Genomic DNA, 26,723 nt, shown 5'->3' on the forward strand with positions numbered 1-26,723 from the left:
ATTATTATTATTATTATTATTATGTTTCTTATATAGCGCCTGAATCGACCCCCGAAGGGGTATCTCCGCGCTTGCCTTGGGAACCCGTCCTGGCTTTTCCCTGTGAGATAGCCCCTACAGGGCATCCCCAAGGTGAAAGCCAGGCATCCCGCCGCAGGGGGGCCGTTGTGGAGATTAAGCAAGCTTGATGCCCAGAGTTGCAGAGTGTGAACCCATGATTAGGTCAGGCACCGAAGCGAGAATTATCGAGTCCATGGACATTTGAGCTCAAGACCCTGCCGCGTCGGGAATTGAACCCTGGTCCCGGGTCTGACCTCTGCTTCAGGGTCTGCCTGCTCTAACCAGTGAGCCACACTTCTCCACTGAGCAGTGCTTTGTGTTACAACTGATCTTTTAGCTCTGCCTGCACTACTGATGCTAAATTACAGTGCGAGCAGCATGACCTACAAATTTTCTGCCTGTTGGTGGACCTCCGTGGAATCTCAATAGGTTTTTATATTACTCAAATTTCGCAAGTTTCGCTTATTCCTAATACTGATTAGAAAATAAACTGCCATTTTGTAACTGTATATTTTTGTATGTATTGAGCTGCTGAGTTAGTACATAAACCCCCTCAGAAACACACTTGTGAAGACAGCCAACTTTTAATTTATTTATGATGAGTCAATATTAAAAGACATCATTCTAGTTTCTTTGAAAATGCTTAAATGGTTCTAGATGGCACTCTGAGGGCCATAAATTCAGTATGAGGCCACTTGCCATCCCCTCACAGCCTATGCAACACACAATATCTCGCTAGAGGGAGGATGTGCAACGCAGTGCTGCAGGAAAGGGAGGTGTGTAGTGAAAGAGTAAAATATAATCCCTCAAAGTACAACAAATCCAATAACTGAACCTTTGTGCTGACGAGGGTGGGAGCAAAATGTAAATGACAGTTGAGCAGACTAATGGGCGAAGAGGGATGATCCAGAGCTCCTGTATGTATGTACATGTCCTTTTTGTGATTACATGAGGTTGGACAGACAGCTAAAGCTGTCTCTAGGCCAGATCTCAAAATGGGCGCTGGGCACAGATACAGGTTTTATCCAATAGATGTAACATTACAAAAGATATGTTACTTTCAGTTCATAGACAAATCCATATATTCAACAGATGTTGTCAGAGTGCAAAGAGATCTCCCAAACTCCAGGGGCCTCATTTATGAGGCATTGCGTCACTTTTACGCCTCTGGTGTGTCACTTTTTGTGACGCACCAGTGGCGTACAAAATGCGCCTTGTTGCGCCATATTTACAAAGTGACGCATCTAGGTAGATGCGTCCCTTTGTAAACCCCTGAGCCACATTATACCTGCGCCAGGTATAATGTATGCAAGGGGGGGCGTATTGACGCAAGGAAGGGTCGTAGAAGTGACGCAGTGAAATCTATGAGATTTCACTGCGTCACTTTTAGGATGCCGTTGCGTCAAAATCTTGTGCCTGACTCACAGCAGGCGTAAGACTGACACGAGCCCTTTCACATGGGGCTTGCCCCATGTGAAAGGACGCATTGCTGGAGTTGCGTCACTTTTGTGACACACTCCAGCAATGCGTAACTTTTGCGCTTACAGATACGTCAGAAATACTGACGTATCTGTAACTCCTTGCGGCATGATGCGTCATACATTAAATATGACGCATCAGAAATGTCGCAAGGAGTGCGCACTGAGAAGTGACGCATCGCTGCTTTCACGCAGCGATGCGTCATTTCTCATAAATGAGGCTCCAGATCTTTGCCTGCTTTCTCCATGTATCTCCATGGCCTTCCCAGGCTTCTTCGTAGTCCTCCCAGATCAGTCGGATGTGGGGAGATGGCTGCCCTGTCACTGAGGCTCCATCTTGCAAGAGATTGTCCCTGCGGGCAGCTCAGTTGCATGGCACTCGGGAGCAGCCATGCCTTTGGGTCGAAGCTTACTGGTTGGCAGTCATTTCGTGGAACAGATTACGTAGACTGAACTGGTGCAATTTTGTTTCACTTATTTGCACAGTCTGAAAATTGCTAAAAGGACATTTAGCAAATTTGACTGAAAAGTCCAAATAAATGACATGCATGACATTTTGCACTGGTTTGTTGGAGCAAAAGAGGATGCACAAATTACATAGTGTCGGATAATCCGGTCAGGTCAGTGCAATCTGGGCTTCTCTCTTTAATTCCGCCTAGCCCCCCTCCCCCCCCCCCTTCGTGATACCGCCCATCAATGTAGCTCATGCCTGTTGTGAAGCATCAGTAGCGACATACATTAGGCTTGATGTGAAGTGGCTGTTGTGTCCTGCCTGAGCACTGCGCTGGCTTCACTTGACATTCGCTGCTAAAAACAAAGGCTGTTGTTCAGATATGCAAATGAACCTGATTCATATTCTTCAGTTTATTGTCTGTTTGACAAATGGCTATTCAGAAAGCTCTCAAGGCCGAGGCAAACCAATTGACTCCACTGCACTGAACTGCCACTTTGGGGGCTGCAATTACCTCCAAGCATAGAATTGGGCATGGATTTAAATGACTACTTCAATCAGGCTGACATCAGAGTATGCACTCTACAGTTTACTCCTTGAAGGTCAGGTCTGTAGGAATGTGGAGCCTGAAAAATATAGAGAAAAATGTGCTTCTCCATGTGACTCGCGAGCTACTGTTAGCTCTCCAGCTGCTTGTAAGTAGATCTCCTGTCTGCAGCCCAGCCTACTGAATTAGAAGCTTCTGCGTCTGGTGTAATACGTTTAAAATTTATCCCAAGATTGAAAAGCATGTATTCAAGATGAAAAGTTAGTATTTTCAAAATATGTATCCTGATATTTGGAAACATATAGTTGAATTTGCAAAATATATTTAAAGCTGAGATATGAGTGATAAATCATGCAGCGTTGGGGAGACTTGGCTGTTATGTGTTGCCCACGCAGAGGCATCCCAGATTCAAGTAGCTTTTTTACCTTGCTGCTGCAACCCTGCCTGATGCACTGAGATGATCACTGCTAACAATCTGCATGGGCAGGCCACTAACGCAATCGTGTCTGATATGGTCACCATTACAACGCTAATATCATTAGTAGCTCAGGGTGATTTTCAATCAATATAAGAAGCTCACTTCAAAAAGTTAGAGTTCCTATGGAATAAATAATGTACTGAATACCCTACCATTAAGACTGACACTGTCAATCAATCAATCAATCACTGCATTTCTAAAGCGCGCTACATACCCGTGAGGGTCTAAAGGCCTTTCATTGTAAAATCGCTGTGTCACAGGGAAGTCATTCACACACTGTAGCCACTGTAACTCTAGTCAAAAGACCCTAAAAGGCCAAACCCCTCTGTTATTAGAAATATGAGACCAGACACTGGCAAACAGCCACAACCCAGCATTCCAAATGAGGGCCCCAAATGTTGGCAGCAGGCCACAGGCCCATTCACATTAAAATGAAAGCCCTGGATGCTGATTGCAGGTCACAGCTTAGTCAGCATTTAGAAGTAAGAGAGATGAATGAAACCACAATACTTGGAGTTAATACCATTATTGTGAAGTACCATGGGACTCAGAAGAGATGCTCATCCTGGGTAGAACAATTGAGCTATACTAGCCCTGAAGAAGAGGTCGATTCTATGGCCTGAAACACGTGCCTGCTGTCTATCTACGGCCACCTTGGTGGCTCTATACAGGGAGCAGTTTCATTTTTGTTCTAAGTATAATTGACTGGTGTTTTGGTTATGGGCCTATTGTGTAATTAATAAAGTTCATAGTGTAAATAGTGTTTTACCAGCTTGGAAAATGGTTGATTAAAAATGCCTTTAAATTTCACTGCAGTGGTGTGCTTATATACACTATGATTCAGCAATTGTTTTTGAAGTAATGTGAATTACTCCCCACTAAACAGTAAGGTGTTACATTGAAGCTATTGGGTTGTATGAGGCCGGTTTAGTGGAATCGGCCTAGTGGGTTTGAGTCACCGCAGGGCAACTAGTGCATACTGACAGTGGTTGCTTTTTAGTAATGATAAAATAAGTTAAGGGACAGATAGGAGGTGGAAAATGAATATCAAGTGTAATCCCCCAAGCTATTAAGTTGCAAAATGTCTGGTATGGGAAATGAATCCATTTACACTGTTTTGCTTTCTGTAATGGTGCAATGAATGTTACAGTTTTACCATTCTAAATGTAGAACTACCAGAAAGCAAGGGAAAACAGCAGGCTGGGACAAGCTATTCATGCAAGGTCTTTGAACGTTAGCGGGTTTTGTCTTCCCCGACAAATCCCTTTTATTTTAGACGCTCCACAGACTTCCTAAAAGTGCCATGGCACCCCTTTTCAAGGACAACATTGCTGTGTAGCGGTTTGACTCATACTGGTTTTGTTTTTTGCTTCTGTTACCACCACACTTAGGGGCATATTACCAACAACTAGCGATAATTATCGCTATGTTGGCTTAGCGGCTATAATTTTATCGCCGTGTAGCCCTGATATTATCAAGGTTTATCTCCTAAGCGATAAAAATCGGCCGAAATGCATGAATATCGCTGAAAAGTCAGCGATATTCATGCATTACCGAGCAAATGCACTTAGCCATGTTATCCACCTCCCATTGGATAACATGGCTAAGAACTGCTCAGAGCAGGTGTTAGCTTTTGGAGATATTCGCGCTTAGCGCGAATATCTCCAAAAGTTGGTAATAGGAGATAGCGATGTTAGCGACTGTTTCCAGTCGCTAACATCTTGGCACGCCCACTTTGCATGTCATTAGTGATAAATTTCACTGACATGCAAAGCGGGGCCCAAGATGGTCGCTATCTCCTACTAGCTGTCGCTAACTGGTGTTAGCGACAGCTAGGTAATAGGGAGATATTTTTATCTCCGCTTTCTTGGCTTTAAAGCCAAAAGAGCGGAGATAATCCCTTGATAATATGCCCCTTAATTTTTATTGCCTTTGTGGTTTCTGCATTCGCGTGTATCAGATCTCGAGCAGGAATGATGGCTGCTCATATATAAAGTTAGTGGTGACATCATCTTCGGATAAAGTCATATACTTAGTGGGCAAGCTGAAATGGCAGACCGATCAACTCCATGGTTGACAGCTACAGCCTTAGCTGACAGTGCTGTAAGGGCGTTTCCACTGAAGAGGGGAAAGGAATCCTTTGGAAAATGGTTGCATGTGATTCTAGAGAAAGAAACAACTAGGAAAACTGTTCTCAAGAACCTTCCTCTACAAGCGAGTTTCATTAGATTTTTTCCATGAAAGGCTCTCCCAGAAGGAGAGCTTCATCATCTGGAATGCCCAATATATCTTTCATATCCATTTGCCTTGTCTGTGGGGGCGTGGACTCCTCGGTTTCCTCATTTTCTCCTCAACCTTTGACCAGATATTTTTCTCCTCCCCTACACCTCCCAGCACCTCAGTACTGCTAAGTATACTCCAGTACCTGTACCAATGCCTAAACCTTTGTGCCCTAACCACTGCCTAGACTTTGGAATCACAGAGCCTCATTTATGAAAAGTGTTGCATCGTTGCTTGAAAACAGCAATGCATCACTTTTCATTGCTTCCTCCTTTCAACATGATGGATGTGTCATATTTACTGTATGATGCAACATGTCGCAAGGAATGACAGATCGGAGCAACAATGACGCATTGCTGGAGTTGTGTCAGAAGTGTGACACAACTCCAGCATTGCAGAGGGGAGGGCTATGGATATAGCACTGTGGCACTCTTATGCCTGCCATGAATAGAATAGAATAGCTTTATTGTACAGTTAATTAAAACTCACCATGTTAAAACTTCCATCGTTAAGAATCATTTTAAGCTTGTTTTCGCATATATTGTTAAAAAGGAAGAAAGGTGTTTAAAAACCCTGTAAAGGCGTCATTCTCGATTGCATTGTCTATGTGGTTCTTCTCTAAGTTTAAAAAGTGTGGGTCAGTGTGCTGGTATGTGATTTTGGCTTGTCCGGATCCTTAGCATACTGTTTCTTTATTTGATTAGCAAGCTCTTACACTCTTATGCCTGCCATGAGGCAGGCGTACGGTTTTGACGCATGTGCATGCTAGTAGGGGCTTACATGCGTGGGAACGCCCCCCGCATACATTATACCTGACGCAGGTATAATTTAGCATAGGGCTTTACAAGTTGACGCATCTGCTTAGAAGAGTCACTTTGTAAATAGGGCGCAACAAGGGGCATGATTTACGCCACTGATACCTCACAAAAAATGACGCAACAGAAGATCAAAACTGTTGCAAGGCGTCATAACTAAGGCTCACAATCTCTACATGCACCCCTGTACTTTTACATCTGCCTGGACACCCCCTATACAACCATCTCTCTTCTAGTACCTCATTCATGTCTGTATCAATGGATGTCTACAGCTGGACATATTTGTTTATCGATTTCTATAGCTCTGATACAACTAATAAGTGCAAGCATAGTATACAAGAACAGTAAAAACAAAATTAAATAATGATGTACACAAACATACAAAAAAGTGAATAAAAGGAAAACAGGGAGGGTAATATTTCAGGAACAATGGTTAGTCTAGATAAGGATGGAATTTCTGAGTATTCAGCAAATTTTTTAAAAGAAAGATGGTTTGGTTTGGTTTTTAGCTGAAGAGTAATGGAGCTCCACAACTTAGTTTCTGCAGAAGCAAATAATTGCTTTAGGGCTAGGGATGGTTTGGATTTCTGGTTCTTGCTGACCATGAGAAATAGCAAGAAGCCTGGAGAGATACGACTGATTTTCCAGATGTAAAGCCCTGTTCAGAAGGGAGCACGTTTTAAATCTGATTCTGGGCTCTACTAGTGGAAGCCAATAGATGTATCTTAAGATTGGTGAAAAACAATCTAGATACGACCCAGAGATAATTAAGGAACTCCCACTACAACTGCACCCCCAAAGTTCACGCGGTCTAAGATTAGAGCCTGACCTGCTATTTCTAAATGATTTGTGGTCGAATGTGTTTTATTTCCTTGAGCAAGTGCAAAAAATCTGCCATTTTGGTTACTCTATTGATGGGAAGAAACAATGATAGGGATACATTTGTTGTCAATGGTAAATTCCAGAGCTGTGACATTGGTGGGAAGAGGATGAACCTCCTACTCTGAGTTCCGTCAAGAGTTATGGGTCTATTTGCGGTTACTACTGGGTGTGATGAGGATGAATAATGTCTTTTGGTGATTTAGCGTTACCTAGCTGATAGACTCGCTGTTGGAGCTGCACGCAAAGGCAAGTAAAGCAAGAATGTCTTTGATGGTTGATACTTTTAAATACAGCTGTGAGTTGTCAGAGTAATGGTGGATGGTTACTCCAGGTCCCATAAGTAAAGAGTACAAAGGTTCTAGGTACTGTACTAATAATGTTGGAGCAAATGTGTTTAACCCCCATCTCCCTCCTGTGTATTTGGAGTCCTGCTTGAGATATATTTGTCAATATTCTCCTCTTCTTCACAATGAGAGAGGAAATAATAGAACTAGCTTGATTGCTGCAACCCATTCTCTGTTTTGTTACAACAACAGGGGCCACACAAGAACCTGCCAGAAACTGGGACAATAAAGCCCTTCTACAAAGATTGTATTTGAAAATATTTGTAAGCCAATCAACGTAGTCAGCAATACAGAGCTGTATCAATATTCAGCATATATACAAACTTGCTTAATGTTCATGTTAAACATAGAACACACAGAAGGTGATGGGAGGAACAATTCCAATTTGTCTAACTCCTGGCAACCGATTGGGGTATTATCCCAGGAATTGCGAGCATCCATCCCATCATTTTTTGTGTGTGTTGATGTACCGCTGCAAGTCGCAAGGGTATGCCAGACCTGGGCTCCCTACTTACTGTGCCACTGGAACCAAGCTATATCAGGCTGCTGAGCCCTTATCAGAGAGAAACTGGTCCTAGGTTACTCGTGTCCTTGTTCAGTGAGGACCTGGCCTGGCAGGTTGATCTGAACTGTTCCCATTAGGAGCAGGGTCAAGGCTAATTTGCATATGGATGGCTCTGAACTGAGATGGCATGGCGAGCAAAGAAAAGATGGGTTGGGATTCTACCTGAGAGACTGCCAGTGGTTAGACAAATTGCAAGCATTCCTCCTATCACCTTTAGTTTGTTTCATGTTAAACATGGGCAACATGGCAAAGATGACCATTCTGTGGCATTATTGCTATATATATTTTTATCACCCAAACATAACATGCAAAACATTCCCAGTACGAAAGTGATCACATGTGAGTGAAGCTCGAATACAATCAAAAATATCAATTTGGGTCCAGGTTTTCCAATTGATTCGTGTAGCAAGGTTCAATTTATTCACTGTGTTAGAAAGTGGGTTACTGTTTGAGGGTGGTAAAACCCTACTCAAGGAGCAACCACAGTCTATGTCAGAGTGAAACACAAGGAACCACAAAATATTCTGTGCTTGACCCTCAGGTACCTTGGCACAAAAACAGTCAGACTTTAACATTAGAGGCAATAAGTATTTGTACTTTCAAACAGCAATAACGTGAAACCACAACAAGAATCCCACACCAATTTAAAAACTGTAATACATTTTTGAGCCCAAAAAGACAAGATCAAAACATTAGATTCGGAGATATGAAATATTAGAGATTTCATGGAAAATAATGTGGTCATCTGGTCCTGCTGATGGTACAAAGTGCTAAGTTCAGGTTGACCGCGATGGACAGTGTGCCGGATACAGGGACCAAGTTAGGCCCACTGAAGAAAGTACCTTAAATCCTGGTTTGCGGAGCATTGAATGATACTGTGTTGGAAGTGAGTCGTGCAGCACCAGTTCCTAGGAAGCTGTGATGCTATGATGTGGAGTTATGCATCGTCATCGAGGATGCTGTAGATGAGGGGCTTGCAATGCAAAGGCCTGTGTCGAGGATGCGTTGCGCAGTGGCAATTCAGAGGTATCGGTGCGCTGCAATGCGAGATCCTGCGTCGGGGATTCATTGCGCAGTGGTGGTTTCGGTCCAGCTGGGGATACCTCAGGCTGCACTGTTTCTATTCACAGGGCCACAACTGAGCTGGCAGATCCTCTTCAGGACCACCTCCAAGTGTACAGGACTGGGGTGGCACCACTTGGGAGGCAAGATTCACAACAGGCAGAGTCCAGATGCTGGGGTCAAGGTGGTTGGATTCTTCCTGTCCCTTAAGTACTGATCACAGGAAGCCAGCCAACTAGCCCTCTGGTGTCACTCCGGTGGTCCCGGTTTCAAGATGCAGGTCCCGTCCTTCTCACTTCGGCAGCACAGCAGTCCATCTTACAGAGCAGCACAGCAGTCCTTTTGAGTCTTCCACAGGTCCAGAGCTGTATTGAAGAGTTGTTTCTAAGGGTTGAATATTTATATCTGGTGCCTACTTTGAAGTAGTAGAAGATTCTGAAGATTTCCACCTCCAAAGGTGTCTTGAGTTTCCTGCCTTTCTGACCCGGACCCACATTGTCTGGGGTCAAAAAAGAATAGTGTCAAACCCTTTGTGAGTGTGCTCAGGCAGAGACTTTGTGATGTGCAATTATGGTAGATGACAGGTCCTCCCCTTCATCAAGTCAGAGAGGGCCCATCCTGCCAACCCCTATTTCCCCATTGTCTCTCTGTCTGAAAGCAAAGATTTGCTATAGGCATACATCATTATGTTTAATCTATTCTGTACCTGTCATGTGGACTGGTATGGTCCATTTCCTGAATTGGTATATACACACATTTTGATTCTGTTCTAACCTCACTGTGTGTGATCACTTCAGTACCGAGCCCTTTTTCCTTGTTGTGGTATATGAGCTCTGAAAATAAATACAGCATTAATGACACTTAATGGCAGTCTTTCTAAAATGGGCTTTCTTTATCCTGACCAACCAAGTTTGTGTATATGCTGAATATTGACTAAAATCAGTATTGATGATTACATGAATTGGTTTACAGAAGTTTTTAAGATAGACTGATAGGAACCATTGTTTGTTTACTGCCATCCTATTTTTCAGCATACGTAGGGGCACATTAGGATGGCGGAAATCGGGACCGCCCGCCCTAAGGGCGGGGGTCCCGCACGTACCATTAGGATGTGCCCGTCACAGTGGCGGGCACATCCTGTATTTATAGTATTGTGGCGGGCGGAGCTCTCTGCTCCGCCCGCCACAATACCAAAAATGCTTTGCACCATTTACATGATCAAAGCGGCAGGCACCGCGCGGTGCCTGCCGCTTTGATTATGCAAATGCAGGGGGGTACCACAGGTACCCCCCGTGTGCCACCCCCCTTGGGCCTTCACTCTGGGGGCCCACAGGGGGCTCCCAGAGTGAACACCGCCTGCCTTTCCGTGGCGGCATTGCCGCCGCGGAAAGGCATTGCACACTTGCCATTGTAATATGGCTGGCGGTGTCTCATAGACACCGCCACCATATTAATCATTTTCCGCCCCGGCCGCAATGCGACCGGGGCGGAAAAGTGGCGGGCGGTGTTTTGCTCCGCCGTGGTCCCCCCGCCATTCTAATATGGCGGGGGGGAATACAGGGAAGGATGGCGGGTGGATTGCCCCCGCCAGGCTGGCGGTGGCTACCGCCAGCCATCCTAATGGACCCCTTAGCATTCTGCGAGTCGCAAATAAGGAATGTGTAGGAATCGCAAATGTTTTTGTGATTCCTACATGCGTAACGAATTGCGATTCCTCTATTGCGATTTCTTAAAAATCGAAATTTAGGAATCGCAATTCCTAGGTTTGATGCAAGTGGCCCCAAAGCCATTGAATGTTTCTACTTCCTCTAAGAAAGAACACAAGCAATCCAGATGAGAAATGTATCATTTATAATTATAATATAATTGTCATCCATTATGTAGGGAGATCCACAATGTTCCCCATCAACACCTTTACTTTTTAATCTTCAAATCAGCCCATTATTCTCCATTTTTCATAAGTTCAACACACTGTTTTATTTTTATGTTGACGCCAGCAAAATCATCTTCAACCTCACTCTATAAAAAAAAAGAGTCTGAGTAATATCATTCACCCTCTCCAAGAGTGCAATCCTGAATGTTACCAGCTGCTTAAAAATAAACCCAGGCAAAACTGAAATCTTAGTGGTCAATAATAAACTGAATACATCCTTAGGGTCCAATTCCCTCTTCTAATGCCAGATCTTAAAGTTTAAGATCTTGATATATTTCTCAAAGTCGAAGAATAAAAAATAGGAGATAAGGGCAATAAACATATGAAAAAAAGAGTTGAAAATTGACCAGTCTGGGCCAGCAAGGATTAGGGAGCCCAGGGACTATGTAGAACAGTGCCTAGAGATAGGATGTATGTCATGACAATGTGGGCTTTACCCCGCGCTGCCATTATGACGCATCCATTACAACGCAAGTCGTTACAACGACTTGCCCTGTAGGCGCTGGATTGTGGAATAGTTTAATTTTCTATTCCAACTCCAGCCCACGCAAAAGTAGGGAAGGTGTTATCAAGAGCGCCCTCCAGTGCAAGTCGTTGTAACGACTTGCGTTGTGATTGCAGCGTCGTAATGGTAGCACGGTGTAAAGCCCGCGTTGTCATGGCTGTCTCCCCTAGAGATACATTGTCGCAATATCAATGTACAGTCAAATGTCTTCCAATACTGAAATCTGAAAGTCCAACCAGTGGCACTGTCACTTAATCGTCACCACCAGCACCTATAGCACAAACTCGACCCAAAGGTATTATAGCGCAGTTCATGAGCACCAGTTAAGGACATGTTCGTTTTTTGTAGGCTCTGGGAGATTAAGTGATTTGCCCAGAATCACAGGATGCTGAGCCTACGTTGAAACTCGAACCTGGTTCCCCTGTTCCAAAGCCAGCAGCTCTGGGCTTTACGCCACATCCTATCCCCACTTGCAGGGCTTCACTGTTAGTAGTTAGTTCAGTTATAGGTGGTGCTATTAGGAGCAATGGACTGGGGCAAGCTGCCTCCAGACGAGAGCCCCAGCACTTATGTTTTCACAAATTAACCACTACCAAGCACAGCTTAGTGGTGTATTATAGCAAAGGTTAGGGGTGGGCGGACTATTTCGTTCTGCACCACGGAATTATGGCGACTCCTTGTTACTCTTGTAACGCGGAGTTCTGGCCAAAATCAACACAAGCAGTAATTGTTTCTGGCACCCAGCTCTAAATCTGTAAATTGGCATGCGCAAGTAAGATTTGGCGCCCCCTATAGTGATTCTGATTGCAAGGAGGACATCCGGCGAGATTTTTCTAGTGCGGGCGGTAGCAACCGTTTGCTGTCAGTAGGCTACCACTCGATCAGAAAATCAACTTGAGCAGCAGCAAAATCAACTCAAGTTGCACCATCGGAGCTAAATCACAGCGCGAGAAGCACAAGAAGCCTATGTACACCTGTTGGAAGAACTCCGTATAATCTGACACCGTTTTCATATAACCCCACGTAATTTCGCAGAGTCAAATTCCGCAAGTTACACCCACCGCTATCACAGATAAGATGATGGCATCAAACACTGTCTGGATACAATGAACACATGTAAAACAAAAGGTGCCAAAAGATACAAGAGCTACGTTTTCACCTTGAGATCAGACAAAACATCCTTCTGCTCTATATTACTTTCCCACAAGGGTGTTGAGGATCTACTGGCTCTAAACACTAGAGCTCACATCATGCTCTGGCTTGCTTGTCTCCTACTCTAGCAACATTTTCCAGGGCAGATGTCTACCCTCCCATGATGCTGTAATAACACTATAATGACGTATTTTTAGTTCTTCTGCATTTCTGATTTAGTTATTAAGTCCAACACCTAGATAAAAAGTGCTTCATAAACCTACATTCCAATCCATATTTTGAGCTCTGTCCGAAATCCATCACATGTTGTTATGGAGCTGTGTTTAGCTTTTAACATCAATACAAGGAATAAAGGCCATATTTGGATCCTGTGACTTCAGGGTAATGTAATTGATTAAACATATTCTACACAACCACTGATAACATCCACATTCTTCTTTTTTAGTCTTTCTTAACGTAAACAACAAGATAGGTATTCACAACAGTCCGGTATTCACTTCTTTTCCACCATGCGAAAATACATGTTTCTCTTCAGTGCAATTATTCAAAGACAGAATTAGTGAAAATACATTAGGAATATCTTCAGCTTTAGATCTGTAATGCTGTGAAATGGTGAAAGCACTAATGAACTGGAATCTGTAAATTGAGAATTTTAGATGTAAGAAGCATTTTTGCAGTCACAAACATCCAGTTAAGCAGAATCAGGCAGTTTGTGACTGCAAAAAATGCTTTTTGGAATGTACACAGCTCAAATTTAGATTCAGTAACTTGTTGCCGAATCACAGTTTGGGTTTTTAGATTTAGTATTTTGATGAAGCGTGATGAGGGTGTCCCTTCCTAATTCGAATTGTAATGGTATGTATGTATGTTTTGTGTAGTCGCAAAACAATTGCAATTTACAGCCTTTTGAAAAATGGTGGTAACCGATTCGTAAATGGGAGAAGGGTCCCCAATTGACCCGCTTCCCCTTTGAGAAAGATTGGCAAAATATTTTTTAATAACGGGCAATGCCTACACTAAAAACATTACATTTAAAAGTTTCCTTTTATCTATTTAAATGCATCCTGTTTTCCTTAAGGAAAATAGCCTGTGTTTGAAAAAAAAAGATTGCTTTATTTAAAAGCAATCACATACATAGTGGTCAGCTGACCCCTACAGGCCACCATCCCTGTGGGTATACACCCGTTACGACGCAACTTTTACTCCGCACTACCATTACAACGCGGGCATTACAACGCATGGCATTACAACGCATTGCGCTGGGGGGCGCTCTAGGATAAGAGGTAAGTTTAATTTACTATCCAACACCTTCCCTAGGGTCCACGGGGACTGGAGTTAGAATAGTAAATTATACTTACCACTATCCAGCACCCCAAAGCGCTATGCGTTGTAACGGTATTCGTTGTAAATACCGCGTTGTAATGGTACGCGGAGTAAAAGTATGCGTTGTAACGTCATACATCCCTAAGGGCAAGATGTACAAAGATCAGAATAGTGTTTTCCTAATTGCAGTTTGATGCAAATCACATTTAGGAAATTGCTAGTCCTTATGTATGAAACTCATTGAGCCTCATCTAGCAGTTCAGAGTGGGTCGCAAGTAGCCCTACTTAGCATATTAATGAGGGAGGTCGCAATTTGAGACCCACGATGATTCGTTGCCATCACAGGGAGGATCTTTGTACATCTTGCCCTTAGAGATTAAGAGATGTGGGTTGACCTACTTACACTCTCAATCAAGAATGAGGTCGCACCCCTGACCTTCCCCCCCCCCCCCCCCCGCCAGCTCCCCCCCAGGGGGCGGACGAGCACTTTGCCAGGGCCAGTTTTGGTTCCCAGTCCAGCTCTGGGTAAACGTCTTCTATCATATATCTACAAAGAAACCTAACCCGACTTTAAGACACTGCAACTTCAGCTGAACTAATTGAAAATATATTCGTCAATATCGACTTAATGGAGACAGAGAGATTCTCTTGAAATAATGCCTTGAACAGAAAGTTAAAAAAATCAGTGTTCCAGATACATCAGACTTACCTCACCACCATTTTGATGGGGTACACTCCGACTCCCAGCCTCTTGTCCTTGGGGATGTTGTAGGCGATCCTCCCACTGCTGTTCGAGATCTCTGTGTCGAAGTACACCCACCGCCCGGTCGAGGGCTCTGTCATAATAAGGATATCTACCTATTGGGAGCACAGACCAGTAGAAACTGTTATTTTTGAAATATGGGTGCAGAAGTATTTCAGGAAACACATCGAAACCCTGTTATAAAGTTATTCGCAGTTGAGAAGAATTGTGGAACTTGTATTCTTCCAAATTTTTTTTAGCATATTTAAGATACTACTAAGGAACCTTTCTCAGACATTATCCATTCCTTTGCCTCTTCACCAGTGGTGGCTAGTGACTTTTCAAAGTGGTGAGGCGTAAAAGTTGTTGACGAGTGTGACGGGGAGATCGAGCCCAATTGCCAAAAAGAGGATGCTGGGGGGATCTCCCCTGAGAATAATTTGAAAAATAGAGAACAAAATAGTGTAATTTACATAAAACTTTGATTAAGAATTCGGTTAAATAACCATAAGTTGAAAAGGCAATTCGGAAAAGACACTGAAATATTTAAAAATGTGTAAGAGTAATGGCAGGGCGTCTGTAATTAGAAGCAATAATCTCTGTTTTAAGGACATCATCATGTAGAAATAAAACCAACAGCCACGTGTCACCCTTTTAATCAATATATAATGGGAGCTTACAGCTCTGTACCAAGGATAGTAAACCAAAGCAGACCGCAGTGGCAGCTGCTGCCTCTTTTATTCTTTAACTCCGTCGACACAGGCACAAAACACGAACATTAATGACCTCAGCTCAGCTGGCTGTTTGTTGCTGTAGTCACTTATTTTCCCATACAAACTTTCTTTGTACGACCAGGCAGCAGATGTGAACGAGAAAGGGCCAAGGCCTGGGCATGTGTTTATGAACGGTGCCAGGCAGAGCGGATTCGTGCCTCCTTCTGCTGCAGTACTGGACTTGATAAGCAAGTCTCCATGGATGGGCCAAGTTATCAGCAATTTTAACATCAGGACAGGACAACCCGTGGAAACATGACCCACATGTTTTATCAAACACTATGAAATCATTGTGCAAACATTTTTAATTTGAGGGGAAGCTTTGCATAGTTTTAATTATACCGCACTTGTGATCCCAAATAAAATGTTGGTAGCCCTTGGAGCAAGGACTCAGACCCAGGCAGATAAACACAAATAAATGTGACAATTCCTTGGAGTCTTGTAACAATTTTTTTTACTTGATCTTATCGTGGGAAATGGTCTTGTAAATCAATTGCTAGGAATCATTGTATTTTAGAAAATGAGATTTTATACAGAGTAAAAATGTATATTTTAATATAAGAAATGCACCTTATGGTTAGGAATAACCAAATAAGGTTTCTTTTTGACTTGTGTTTTTATTTGGCCTATTGCGAGCAAATACGCACAACTGTGTAGGGTCTTGGAAACAGTCATCCAGAACAGCGAAGAAATTACCCTGCAGGATTCATTACACTTTCCAAAATTGCTGTAGTCCAATACATAAAAAAGGTAGTGTAACTAAAAACGAGAGTGAACAGGGGGTTATTTGATTGATTGATTGATTTGATTTACTGACTTTTACTTCCAATCTAGGGTAAACAGGCAGGTTTTATTTAGTTTATTGGTTTTATAGAGGTTTTGCAATTTACTTCCTGTTCACTGATAAGTCATACTGTGATTGGCTAGTCATCCAGAGAGCTGCGCTGGAATTGGTAAGAAGTCACCACAAACCAGTGCGTTGACTGGTTGGTTACTGACAAAAACACGCTGTGATAGGTTGACCTTTGAGAGAGCAGCGCTGTGACAGGTTGTTGTCTGCCATTCACTTCCTGTTTTTTAAATGATTGTTTAGTTTTATTTTCAGTAGAAATAAAGGATAATGTGTTGAAAAAACTTAGGGGCAGATTTACAAGCCCCTTGCGCCACGTTTACGCCGCCTTGCGTCACGCAACAGCGGCGTAAACGTGGCGCATCCCTGCGAAGCATTTACAACGTGACGCATCTAGGGAGATGCGTCACGTTATAAAGCCCAGCGCCACAATGAGGGCGTTCCCACGCAGGGTGGGCGTTCTGGCACCTGTGTGCCTCGCTAAAGTGCCTGCGTGAAATCTACAAGATTTCATGCAGGCACTTCTGCGACGCTGCTACGTCAATTCCTTACGCCTGCTTGAAGCAGGCGTAAGAACTGACGCAGCATGTTAAGTATTGGGCGGCCCTGAGCATTGCTGGAGTTGCGTCGTGCTTGCGACGCGACTCCAGCAATGCGCCGCCCGTACACCACATGATGCGTCACGCATCTGCCCTTCCTTGCACCATGGTGCGCCGCATTGTAAATGCGGCGCATCTGTGGTGGCGCAAGGAGGGAATTGCATGACGCATCGGTTCTGGCGCATCCCTGCTGATTTGCAGAGATGCGCCAGAAGACGTAAATATGCCCCTTAAGGTTTCAGTTGTGCCTGCTATGGAAGGTTTGAAAAGGCCAGCAGATGGAACACCTACATAGGAAATGATGAGGAACATTGGGTTTCATACAAGTACCTGGATCTCTGAATGGAATTAATGCACTTGTTATCAGCCTTTTGGGAGGAACTGACGGGTCAGGTGAAGTGCCTAGTATACAAAATTCAGGCCTTAGCAGTGGCATTACAAGTAGTCACACCCCCGACTGGAGGAGACCAAGTATTGGCCTGTTCTAAACTCCAAGTCACTAGTCAGAGCAGTCGAGATACCCATAGAACTGCCGGCCTCAGAACACAAACACCACCCATGCAAGCTGACACGACAGGGGATACCTACGGGGCTGTGCTTACAACCGATCGGTGGCCGGCATACAGACCTCCTGAAAGCCAACCTATGAGCCTACACCTTCCGCCAGAAAGTACACCTTACACAATTATTTTAGAAGGGGGTACACCCTTAGCTGAAGGGTCCTATGAGGATTTTCAAAGCCTTATAAATAAAGCTTCACACTGGTATAGGGTTAATGCTGGTTTTCACTTCGATTTGGTGGACAGAATAAAATGGATCACAGAGTAAAGTGGGTTGGCCCTTCAAGACAGACCACATGAGCTAACTGTGAGGCCCTCAATTTTAGAGACCCAGAGCCGGTGCATTTTTTCTTGACACGCCTGAATTATTTTGTGTCTTTTAACCAACATGATAGGGCCCGTCCGCTTCAATAATGTTGCCGCCCTCTAATGACAACATTTGATAATAGGGCACCCAATCCAAATTTGTAGTCTGACCCAGGCCATGCCTTGGCCCGCCTTTAGTGCTATTTAATTGAGGTGCTCTATAGCCTTATTGAAAATGACTGACTGCCTGAAACAGCTGTATTAGAGGGAGGCCACAATTGTACGGCGCTAGATATAACTTGTGACCTCTTCACACAGTGAAAGATACGCCAAACTTCTACCACAGCTAAAAGAAGGCAGGGACAGAGGTTGCAAGTGACATCATGGAGCATCGATGGGATCCATCAGAACCTGACCAATGAGGATTGGTTATCCCTTCTACGGACATTTGATATAGTATGCTGTCAGGAGACTTGGGCTATTGATCCGGTGCACATTGATGGTTTTAAATCTTATTGCTCTCTGGCAATTCCGTCACCAGCAGGGAAGCGCAAGGAAGGTCTGGCTCTTTTTACATCGGTCAAATTTGAGATTCTTATTATCAAAGAATTAGTGGTTAAGCCATGCTATTTGATGTTACATATTTTTTGCCTGATTTAGTTAATGTTTTGGTAAATTTGTATTTTTATTGCTTTTCAGCGCAACTCGTGGGCATTATAGAAGAACTGGGGGAAATATCGGAAAGCCATTCGAGTTGTAAGGGGTGGTATATACCAATTATGTGGGATGGCGATTGGAGCGCTGTATCAGATCATTATGCAATGAGCACTGCCTTATTGTATGCTGGTGTGCCACAGTGGATCTACACTACTCACACAAAGAAAGTGAGAGTAGCCGAAGTAGTGGATGAGTCAACTGGCTCAGAGTTAAGTACACAGAAACAAGTGAAAAGTCAAGCACAAAGCCAAGCTTCGGTATGCAGTGTGCATCTAAATAGGGGTGAAAAAGTTGAAATTGCAAAGTTTGAAACTGGTGAAGACAATGAGCAAAAGCAAAATGTAGTGGTGAGGTTTTAGATTGGTGAAAGCTTTGACGAAGAACCAGAATTTTCTTAAATCTAGTTACATGACAGAGATCAGAGGGAAAAGCTGTTACAGTACAAAAGGCAAAGGAAAGAGTGGCAGCAAGAAGAAGTAGTCTCTGATCCAACCAGTGAAAATATGCAGTTGAAGATCAAAGTTACAAAGACCCCCAAAGGGAAGAGGAAGTCCTCCCTGATCATATAAGGCAAGGACCAAGCTTATCAATTTAGTAAGCCTAATATCCCACAAGGGTTACTCAAAACATGTCTGTTCCCAGGCCCCAAGGATCTTCAAGATGCCTCTGCAAGGCAAAGTGCAGAACCTGCTGTGAAGATTATTTTGTACCTCAGCAAACAGTTTTTTTTTGTTTTCTTTGTTCATTACATTTGTTCTATGCTGTGGTACCGCCTGTTGCTCTTATTTGTTATATATTTTCATGTGGTGGGTAGTGTACACCATGATAGGAGTGATTTATTTAGTTTTATCATTATACTTGGTTTTCTGCGACTAGTCACCCTCTAAGGCAAATTGCTATTGCTGCTATGGTGCTGCCTAAAAGGCTACTCTTAGGACTTCTGCACTCCATGGGATAGTCGATGTAAACTGCAGAAAAGTTGGGCATTTTCCCACTATATTACCATTGCAAATTTACTTTGTATCCACTAAGCTATGCAAAAACAAACCATTTCCACTGGTTGCATGATGTAAACGTAGGAGCATTATTGCCCAGCATGACACACACTCCAGCAATGCGTCAATTTTGCGCTTACAGATAAGTCAGAAATACTGACGTATCTGTAACTCCTTGCGACATGATGCGTCATACTGTAAATATGATGCATCATTGGTGTCACAAGGAGGGCACAATGAAAAGTGACGCATCGCTGTTTTCACGCATCGATGCGTCACTTTTCATAAATGAGGCCCATAGTCTTTGCTAGGGTCAAGCACCCGGGGATTGCAGGACTACAATAATTGAATTTTGAGGGGGGTTATGTGTGGGACCCACATCCCCATGCCACATTTGGGCATGGGACGCCATTCCTTGGAATCCAAAGCAAGTGGAAATGTCCTCAGAAATCCCTCACCCTGGACAAACAAGAGGAAACCTGTGCCTGGAGCATTGATCAACCCAGTGCCTGTTTCTGGGTGACCAGGCATGCTGGCATATTGCCTCCTATCCACAGCCAGCGCAGGCAGGAGACGACCACATTACTCCTGCCTCCGGGCGACAGCCAAAAACATGTAGCTTTTCTCCTGCCCAAAGTGGATCCCAGAAGAGGATTCCTGTCTCTCTCTCTCTCAATTAAGGAGTGGAACAGTGTGTTTTCAGCTCCCACACCGGGCCAGGAATGCACGTGGGTATCCAGCAGGAGCTGTGAGGCATTGCCCCCCCCCCGCATGACGCCCAATGGACAGAGTGCCTGTGAGGGTCCCAGGTGGGACAACGACACCCATGAACTAGAAAGGAGTTGATGAACAAGGCTGCTGTTTTTAGGAAAAACTGAGTGCAGAAGCCTGGTCATTAAATATTCACCTACTGGATCGGGAGTACCCAATAAGTCCTGTGAGGGTGCTTCCAGTGCAAACATTGTTCCTTTGTGTTGAACCTTAGAAGGCAGGGGAACCACAAACATTTTTTAAATGTGTTGTGGGGTGTTGAATTGCCCCATGACAACCGCTTTAAGTCTCCCCGGGTGGTTATATTTATGCCCACGTGGGCGGTTTTGCAGCCTGTCACAGCACTCCCAGAGCCCGTGATTGTGAGGAGAGGAACCTGTATTGGTGGGCCGTAGAGCTGCAGTAATAGCTTAAAAAAGTTAAATAAGACCCGGGGCAAAATGTCCATCTTAAAACTTTATTAAAATTGTTGATGGTTACAATAAAGGGTTTCACAGTACAATGGATGCTAATTAATGTTGGAACTACCCCCACTAACTTCAATGGTGGGTTATAGCATGTATTGCATATTGGAATTACTCCCATTTATTTCAATGGTGTTGCTGCTTATGCTAGTGTGATTACAACCTAACATAGCCAATGGCCCGTCATATTGATAATGATACACTGGTAAAGCCAATAGGATTTCATTGTTAAATATGACACCCCCTGATATGATACCTATTATACGTAGGGAATACTGTGATTATAAGATTAATGGCTCGCTAGAAGTGTAGTGTGTTGTGTGGGTGTCACCAAAGGCCTTTCCATCTCCCCTTGTAAATATTTGTAATTTAATTTATAGTATTTAGTAGTGTGGGTGGAAACAAGTGTTTTTCTTTTTAAGAAGCTAAAGCACTAAATGGACAATGATGTATTCAGTGTTGTTGTTGTGTACCAGCAGGTTGGGGTTGCTAGCCCATACCACATCACTTGAGTAGGCCTTGGACTGCACTGCTTCGCTACCCTAAGAGAATCAAGCGCCACAATGTGGATCTTTATTCTCAGTAAAGGGGAAGTTGTGGACCTATTACATGTGAAGGACTCATATCCTTCACTACCATTCTTTTACAGTAACCCAAAATGGTCAGACCAGATTTGTGGAATAGGTTCCTTAGAGTACACATTGAATAAATGGGTGATGGTAGCAGCCACACACGATCAATTGTTGCTAAGTCCTCCAATAAATCTAAGGCCACCACGCCATCAGTCAACAGGTGGAAGTCCATAACTAACGGCATAACATCCAAACCTAGGACCCGGCACACCCAATGGACTAATCTCAGGTCCATTTAAGCAATTTATTCAGAGCATCTGAGATGCGACCTGCGATTCTATCCATCACAGAACAAATACAGTATTGGGATTCACAGAATACCTGTTCATTAATATTAATGATTTAGGGGTTCAGGTTGTGGACCTCTTCCAATGCCTGTGAATGAGTAGGCGGAGCCTCGTCTGGGTTAACACACCTTCATCCCTGCAGTCTTATTTGTGGAGACCTGTGCTTGACCTATGTGCCAGAAAGACTTTGACAAGGAAAGTGATTTGGCATCCACCTGGGCCACTGATTATAGTGTGCTTGATAAAGGTTTGGAAAGAAACAAACTGGCAGCTGGGAAAAATGCATACATAATTATACACATTTAATTTTTTTATATGATTTATTTTGGAAAATATGAAGCTGGGACAGACCTAATTCTTCAGCATCTATAGTTTCCTGTGTGGGTGGAAGACAAACATAGATGCTTAATTTGTGCCAGTGGCTTACAGTGCTGTAGCACCAGCCTTTAATTAGTTTCCGGTACTGGGAACCGGCACTTAATTGTCATCATCACACTTATGACACTCTGCGACATGAGGTGCTGCTCAACGAATTTAGAGATAAGCAGAACAACGATTGTTTATGAATACAGTATACATTAAAAAATACTAATACCTGCCTTCCCAGCCATTCCTTTGGCTGTGGTGGAATGTAGCACATTACAACACGTGCTTTTACCACGCGGTAGGAAACAACGCGGTTGTTACAAAGACCGCGTTGTTACCACATGTGCCATTACATCGCATCGACTTGTGCTAGGTGGCGCGCTGGACTTAGGAATAGTATAAATTACTATTCCTACTTCAGTTAGCACAACAACAGGGAAGGTGTTGGATTTAAAATCCAACACATTCCCTGGTGTTGCACGCCACCCAGCGCAAGTCGTTAAAACGTCTTGCAATGTAATGCCACGCGTGGTAACAACGCTGTGGGGACCTGGGATAACCTGAACTGTCAGGCGAGAGAGATGGTCAGTAGTTGTTTTGGCAGCGATGACAGGGACGACTGGTGGGGCACGCTGCAGATGCCTCCTGGTCAGGGCACTAGCACTTATTATTTTACAAATTAAGCACTGTTGAAAGACTGAAAAAGTCAACAATGAAAGTCGCAGGCAATGAAAACTTTGATCACAACCTCTGCATGAGCGGGGCTGCTTTCTTCGCGTTTGCTGATTGGAGCATTCAACCACCATATGAAATATCAAGCGGGATGTGACTTATTGCTGCAGTTGCCAAACTCGTCCGTTTTGTTTTTGTGCACTTACAGAATGATCTCATTGTGACTATGCATTTCCTGAACACAAATGCCCCTTTGAGACTTCAACAGCCATTCTGTAATTATAATTTCATGTTGTGTTCTGGACTTTTATAAATGTCATGCCCTTTCTAAGAGCATGGAATAAGGTCAACTGCCTGGACGTGGAATAGCTCTAACTTCCCATAAATGATTTATAGAAGAAATTAACTTTTTTTTTTCACTTTCCTTTCAGTAACGAAAAATTAACTGATTTAATGGCGCCCATTACAATATGATGATGAAATTTAAGCTTTTGATCTGTGAATGCAATTTCAAAAAAGATGATGAGTATTTAGTGATAAATCTTTCATTTCATTTTACATACAGAAACTAGCCATGAAACGAGTACTTTGACCATCTATCAACAACATAAGGGAAGTCTTCGGAGCAGCGAAAGACGTGTCTTTGGACTGTGCACAGCACTTGGGCTAGGCAGACGTGGAGGAAATAGCACTATTCTCTACACGTATGACTGATCGTGGTTCACCGCTTACACGCAGGGGTAGATTTACTTATATTTTGCGTGGGTTTTGTCACAATTTGTGTCACAAGTGACGCAATCTGACACAAGATGCTTAGTTTCAATTTACTTTAGAGCACAAAAAATGTTTTTTCACAGAAAAGTTGGCTGAAAGTAATTCAAAGCATTGCTTTGCCATGATCTGTGTTTACTTTGCATTAAAGGGGCGTTCCATGGGTGATATACGGGTGTGCCTATCCAAATGGTCTTTGACGTAAAACCGTATCTAATAATAATAGAAAATAGATTTTTGCACCAACAAAATCGATTGTCTTTGAGGTAAAATGCTTTTTTTTTCTCCTAAAATTTTCGACTTTGCATGTATGCAGCATTGGGCGGGACACTTTACAGGATACATTATTTCTTTCTCGTACTATGATCCCTCAGGTAAAAGCTCTGTATGGAATGTTATATTACATGTTATTGTTTCAAAAAATAAATAAAATGGCATAAAACAAGCTTGTCTAGGCATAATATTTTGTACTGGAAGAGTGCCTGCCAGTACAAAACCTATGCTAGCCATAACGCAGACACCGTTGCACAATAGTGCAAAGATGTGTGTGAAGCGCTAGGCAACCTGATTGTGCTCCAGCACTAGGGAGAGAGCAGGACAGTGACATATCTTCGCAGACATTGCAGTTTCCACGTCTCTTCCTCTCCCGCAAAACATCGCATCACACTTTGGTTGCTGTGCTGCGTTTCATGATATCCTTGTAAATCCAGGCCACAGTGTCCTGGAGGTCATGAGCTTGAATCCCGGCAAGATAAACTCAACCTATATTCCTTCCAATGAGTGTAAATTAAGTATAATAAACTGAATAATCATAACATCTGTCATGTACATTGCTGAGAAACACAGCAGATATGAAGTGTTAAGAAAAGCAAAGGATTATTGGTTTTACATCATATTGGCTACATTATCTGTCCTACAAAGTGCTGGCTTCTATATTCTATATGTAAATCTTTTGAGTAAGTGCACAGTCTTGCCAATTCATGCAGACACATGTATTTATTGTTTCTTCCGCAACGTGAACCTACTGGCGAGGAACAGTGTGCTGTATACAGTAATAATCTGAACACTGGTACTATGGAATGGAAGGGGGGGAGGGTGGGTGCAATCGTTGTGGTGTAAATGATGGGGTTTTCCTGCTGCCAGGCAGAGGGCGCCCTGGGCGGGTCTTGAAAAATAATCGATGCGGTGCTGTCCGAAGTATGGGTCTTCACCTCCTTTCTGAATGGTAGGTCTTATGGGATCTTAGGGGCAGATTTACAAGCCCCTTGTGTCACGTTTGCACCGTTGTTGCATCTAGGGAGATGTGTCACGTTGTAAAGCTCCGCGTGACAATATACCTGTATCAGGTATAATGTATGCAGGGTAGGCATTCCCATACAGGAAAGTTTCATAAAAGTGATGCAGTGAAATCTACAAGATTTGACTGAGTGACTTTTAGAACGCCACTGCCTCAAACCCTTACGCCTGCTTGAAGCAGGCGTAAGGAGTGACTCAGTGTATTGGGAATAGGCCGCAACACGCATTGGCTAGAGCTGCATCGTGCTTGCGACACGACTCCAGCAATGCGTAACTTTTCCGTCAACAGATGAGTCCGAATTTCTGACGCATCTGTCAATCTTTGCGCCATGGTGCACCGTATTTTAAATACGGTGCATCCATTGTGACGCAAGGGTTTTGCAAGGTGGCGCAGGGAAAAAGAAGCATCTTACAGATGCGCCACTTTCTTGTAAATCTGCCCCAGAATCTTTACATTCCTGCTTTTCTTTCTTTATTTTTTTAACAGTTTATAGGTTCGAGCCAGGGCTACGTTGGATCTTTGTGTTACCTTGACTCCGGCAGCGTAGTTTTTTCACCAATTACGCTAATGCCCCGATTCCTGATGCATGTAGGTGAAGCAGCAGCTTCTAAAACAGGGAGTTTGAAAACAAACTGGGAGTGGAAACCAAACTAAGTCCTTCCGGCTGGGAGTGATATGGTCATATATTTAATTTTTTTGATAAATGAAATTTTAGGATAACCTTGAAGGGGTGCCAGAGTAGAGAGAGAGAGGGGTGAGAAGGATGCCACTGAAATCCATCTGGGAAAGAACACAGGTTTGAACCGTGATGTTGAACTCTGCTCCATGGAGCTAGGGTTCACCTACCATAGCAGTGAACACTGCCACCAGGCTGTCCGAGCTTCAGTGCTGATGTGCACCTTAATGGAGAGCTAAACTAAAGTTGTCATTTATGGTAGAGTGATGGTGCCTCTGTCCAGTGTCACGTCAGGTAGCCAAACCTACATCTGAAGTTGCCTGTTGAGTTTGTAATGCTGAGAAATTCGAATTTGATGGGGGTCAGTTCTATGTATGCACATAACATTCCCTTTCATATGAAGGATTGTCTTTCATCAGGTGATGTTGTTAGCAGAGGACACTTTCAGACAGTCTTGCGTACCATACAATCACTGAGAGAGTTTATCACTGCTCTTTTTTTGGCGCTACGTTTGATTCCACTTATAACTGGTCTGATGTATGAAATTTGCCAGCCATTGGCCGCTGTTTGTAAATTCACCTTTAAACTTGGACAGAAACCTCTGGATCAGATGTTAGAGATTTAGAAAGTGAAATGTGTCCCTATCTTGTGCTGCTGTGCGACTGGTATGTGGGGGTTACTCTTCCAGTGCCCAATTACAACCAGAAGAAATTCACTTCTACGGCAGGTTTTTGGGTTTATCGCCTAACGTTTCAAGTTTTTGTGTTGTGAGGAGCTTTGTCTGCCATATTTTGTTGCCTCTCTTATTATTATGTCTATTAATTTGCCGAACACTGAAGCCTCCCTTAATAGGGTAATTGTTATTAGTTTGTCTTAGCTCCCCTGATGCACTTAAAATTCCTTGGCTGATATTAATGAAATCTTCTTTCAGCAACCTCAGTAGATTCTCTGTTCTCTAACCTTGAAAACATTGTTAAGTAAGATAAAAAATAGGGTTAGGAATCATTTTCCCAAAAAATTATATCAGTTCACATGAGGCTTCTGAGCTTCATATACAGTGCTTAATTTGTAGAAGAATAATTGACAGGACACTAGCCAGGAGTTCACTGCAGCTTGCACCATCCATTGCCCCTGCTTGTGACAGTACCAACACAACAGTCGAGGCCCCTAAAATATAAGAATGGCTTGGGTGGTAGGGATCAGTCTTTGTTAATGTACATTGAATTAATAAACATCTGTTGTTATTCTCATACCTAAATTAGGTAGGCAGCGCCACCATGTGGCAGACTGTCATAAATGCCGGTACTGACTATTAAGGAGCGTATTAGCATATCGGGCGGATCGCCACCCCCCGCTCGGCGGTGGCTATC

The 26,723-nt window shown here is 43.4% G+C and overlaps 2 protein-coding genes across 3 annotated transcripts in view; one reads left to right on the plus strand and one right to left on the minus strand.

The window, feature by feature from the left end:
• Window positions 1-26,723, plus strand: part of PIMREG (PICALM interacting mitotic regulator) — a 665,098-nt gene that overhangs the window by 600,492 nt on the left and 37,883 nt on the right. The window contains exon 5 of one of the 2 annotated variants that reach the window (XM_078679329.1): window positions 23,175-23,681. The exons of the other annotated variant lie outside the window; for it this stretch is intronic. Within the exon in view, the coding sequence (XP_078535455.1) occupies window positions 23,175-23,181 (7 nt within the window). The 3' untranslated portion in view covers window positions 23,182-23,681. Of the gene's footprint in view, window positions 1-23,174; window positions 23,682-26,723 lie in introns of those variants that run through there. 2 annotated transcript variants of the gene reach the window in all.
• The window catches only part of PITPNM3 (PITPNM family member 3), a 1,384,705-nt gene that overhangs the window by 53,153 nt on the left and 1,304,829 nt on the right, over window positions 1-26,723 (minus strand). The window contains exon 14 of the mRNA XM_078679323.1: window positions 14,585-14,733. Within this exon, the coding sequence (XP_078535449.1) occupies window positions 14,585-14,733 (149 nt within the window). The remainder of the gene's footprint in view (window positions 1-14,584; window positions 14,734-26,723) is intronic.

Source organism: Lissotriton helveticus, chromosome 3_1, assembly GCF_964261635.1.
Source record: "Lissotriton helveticus chromosome 3_1, aLisHel1.1, whole genome shotgun sequence".
Lineage (NCBI taxonomy): Eukaryota > Metazoa > Chordata > Amphibia > Caudata > Salamandridae > Lissotriton > Lissotriton helveticus.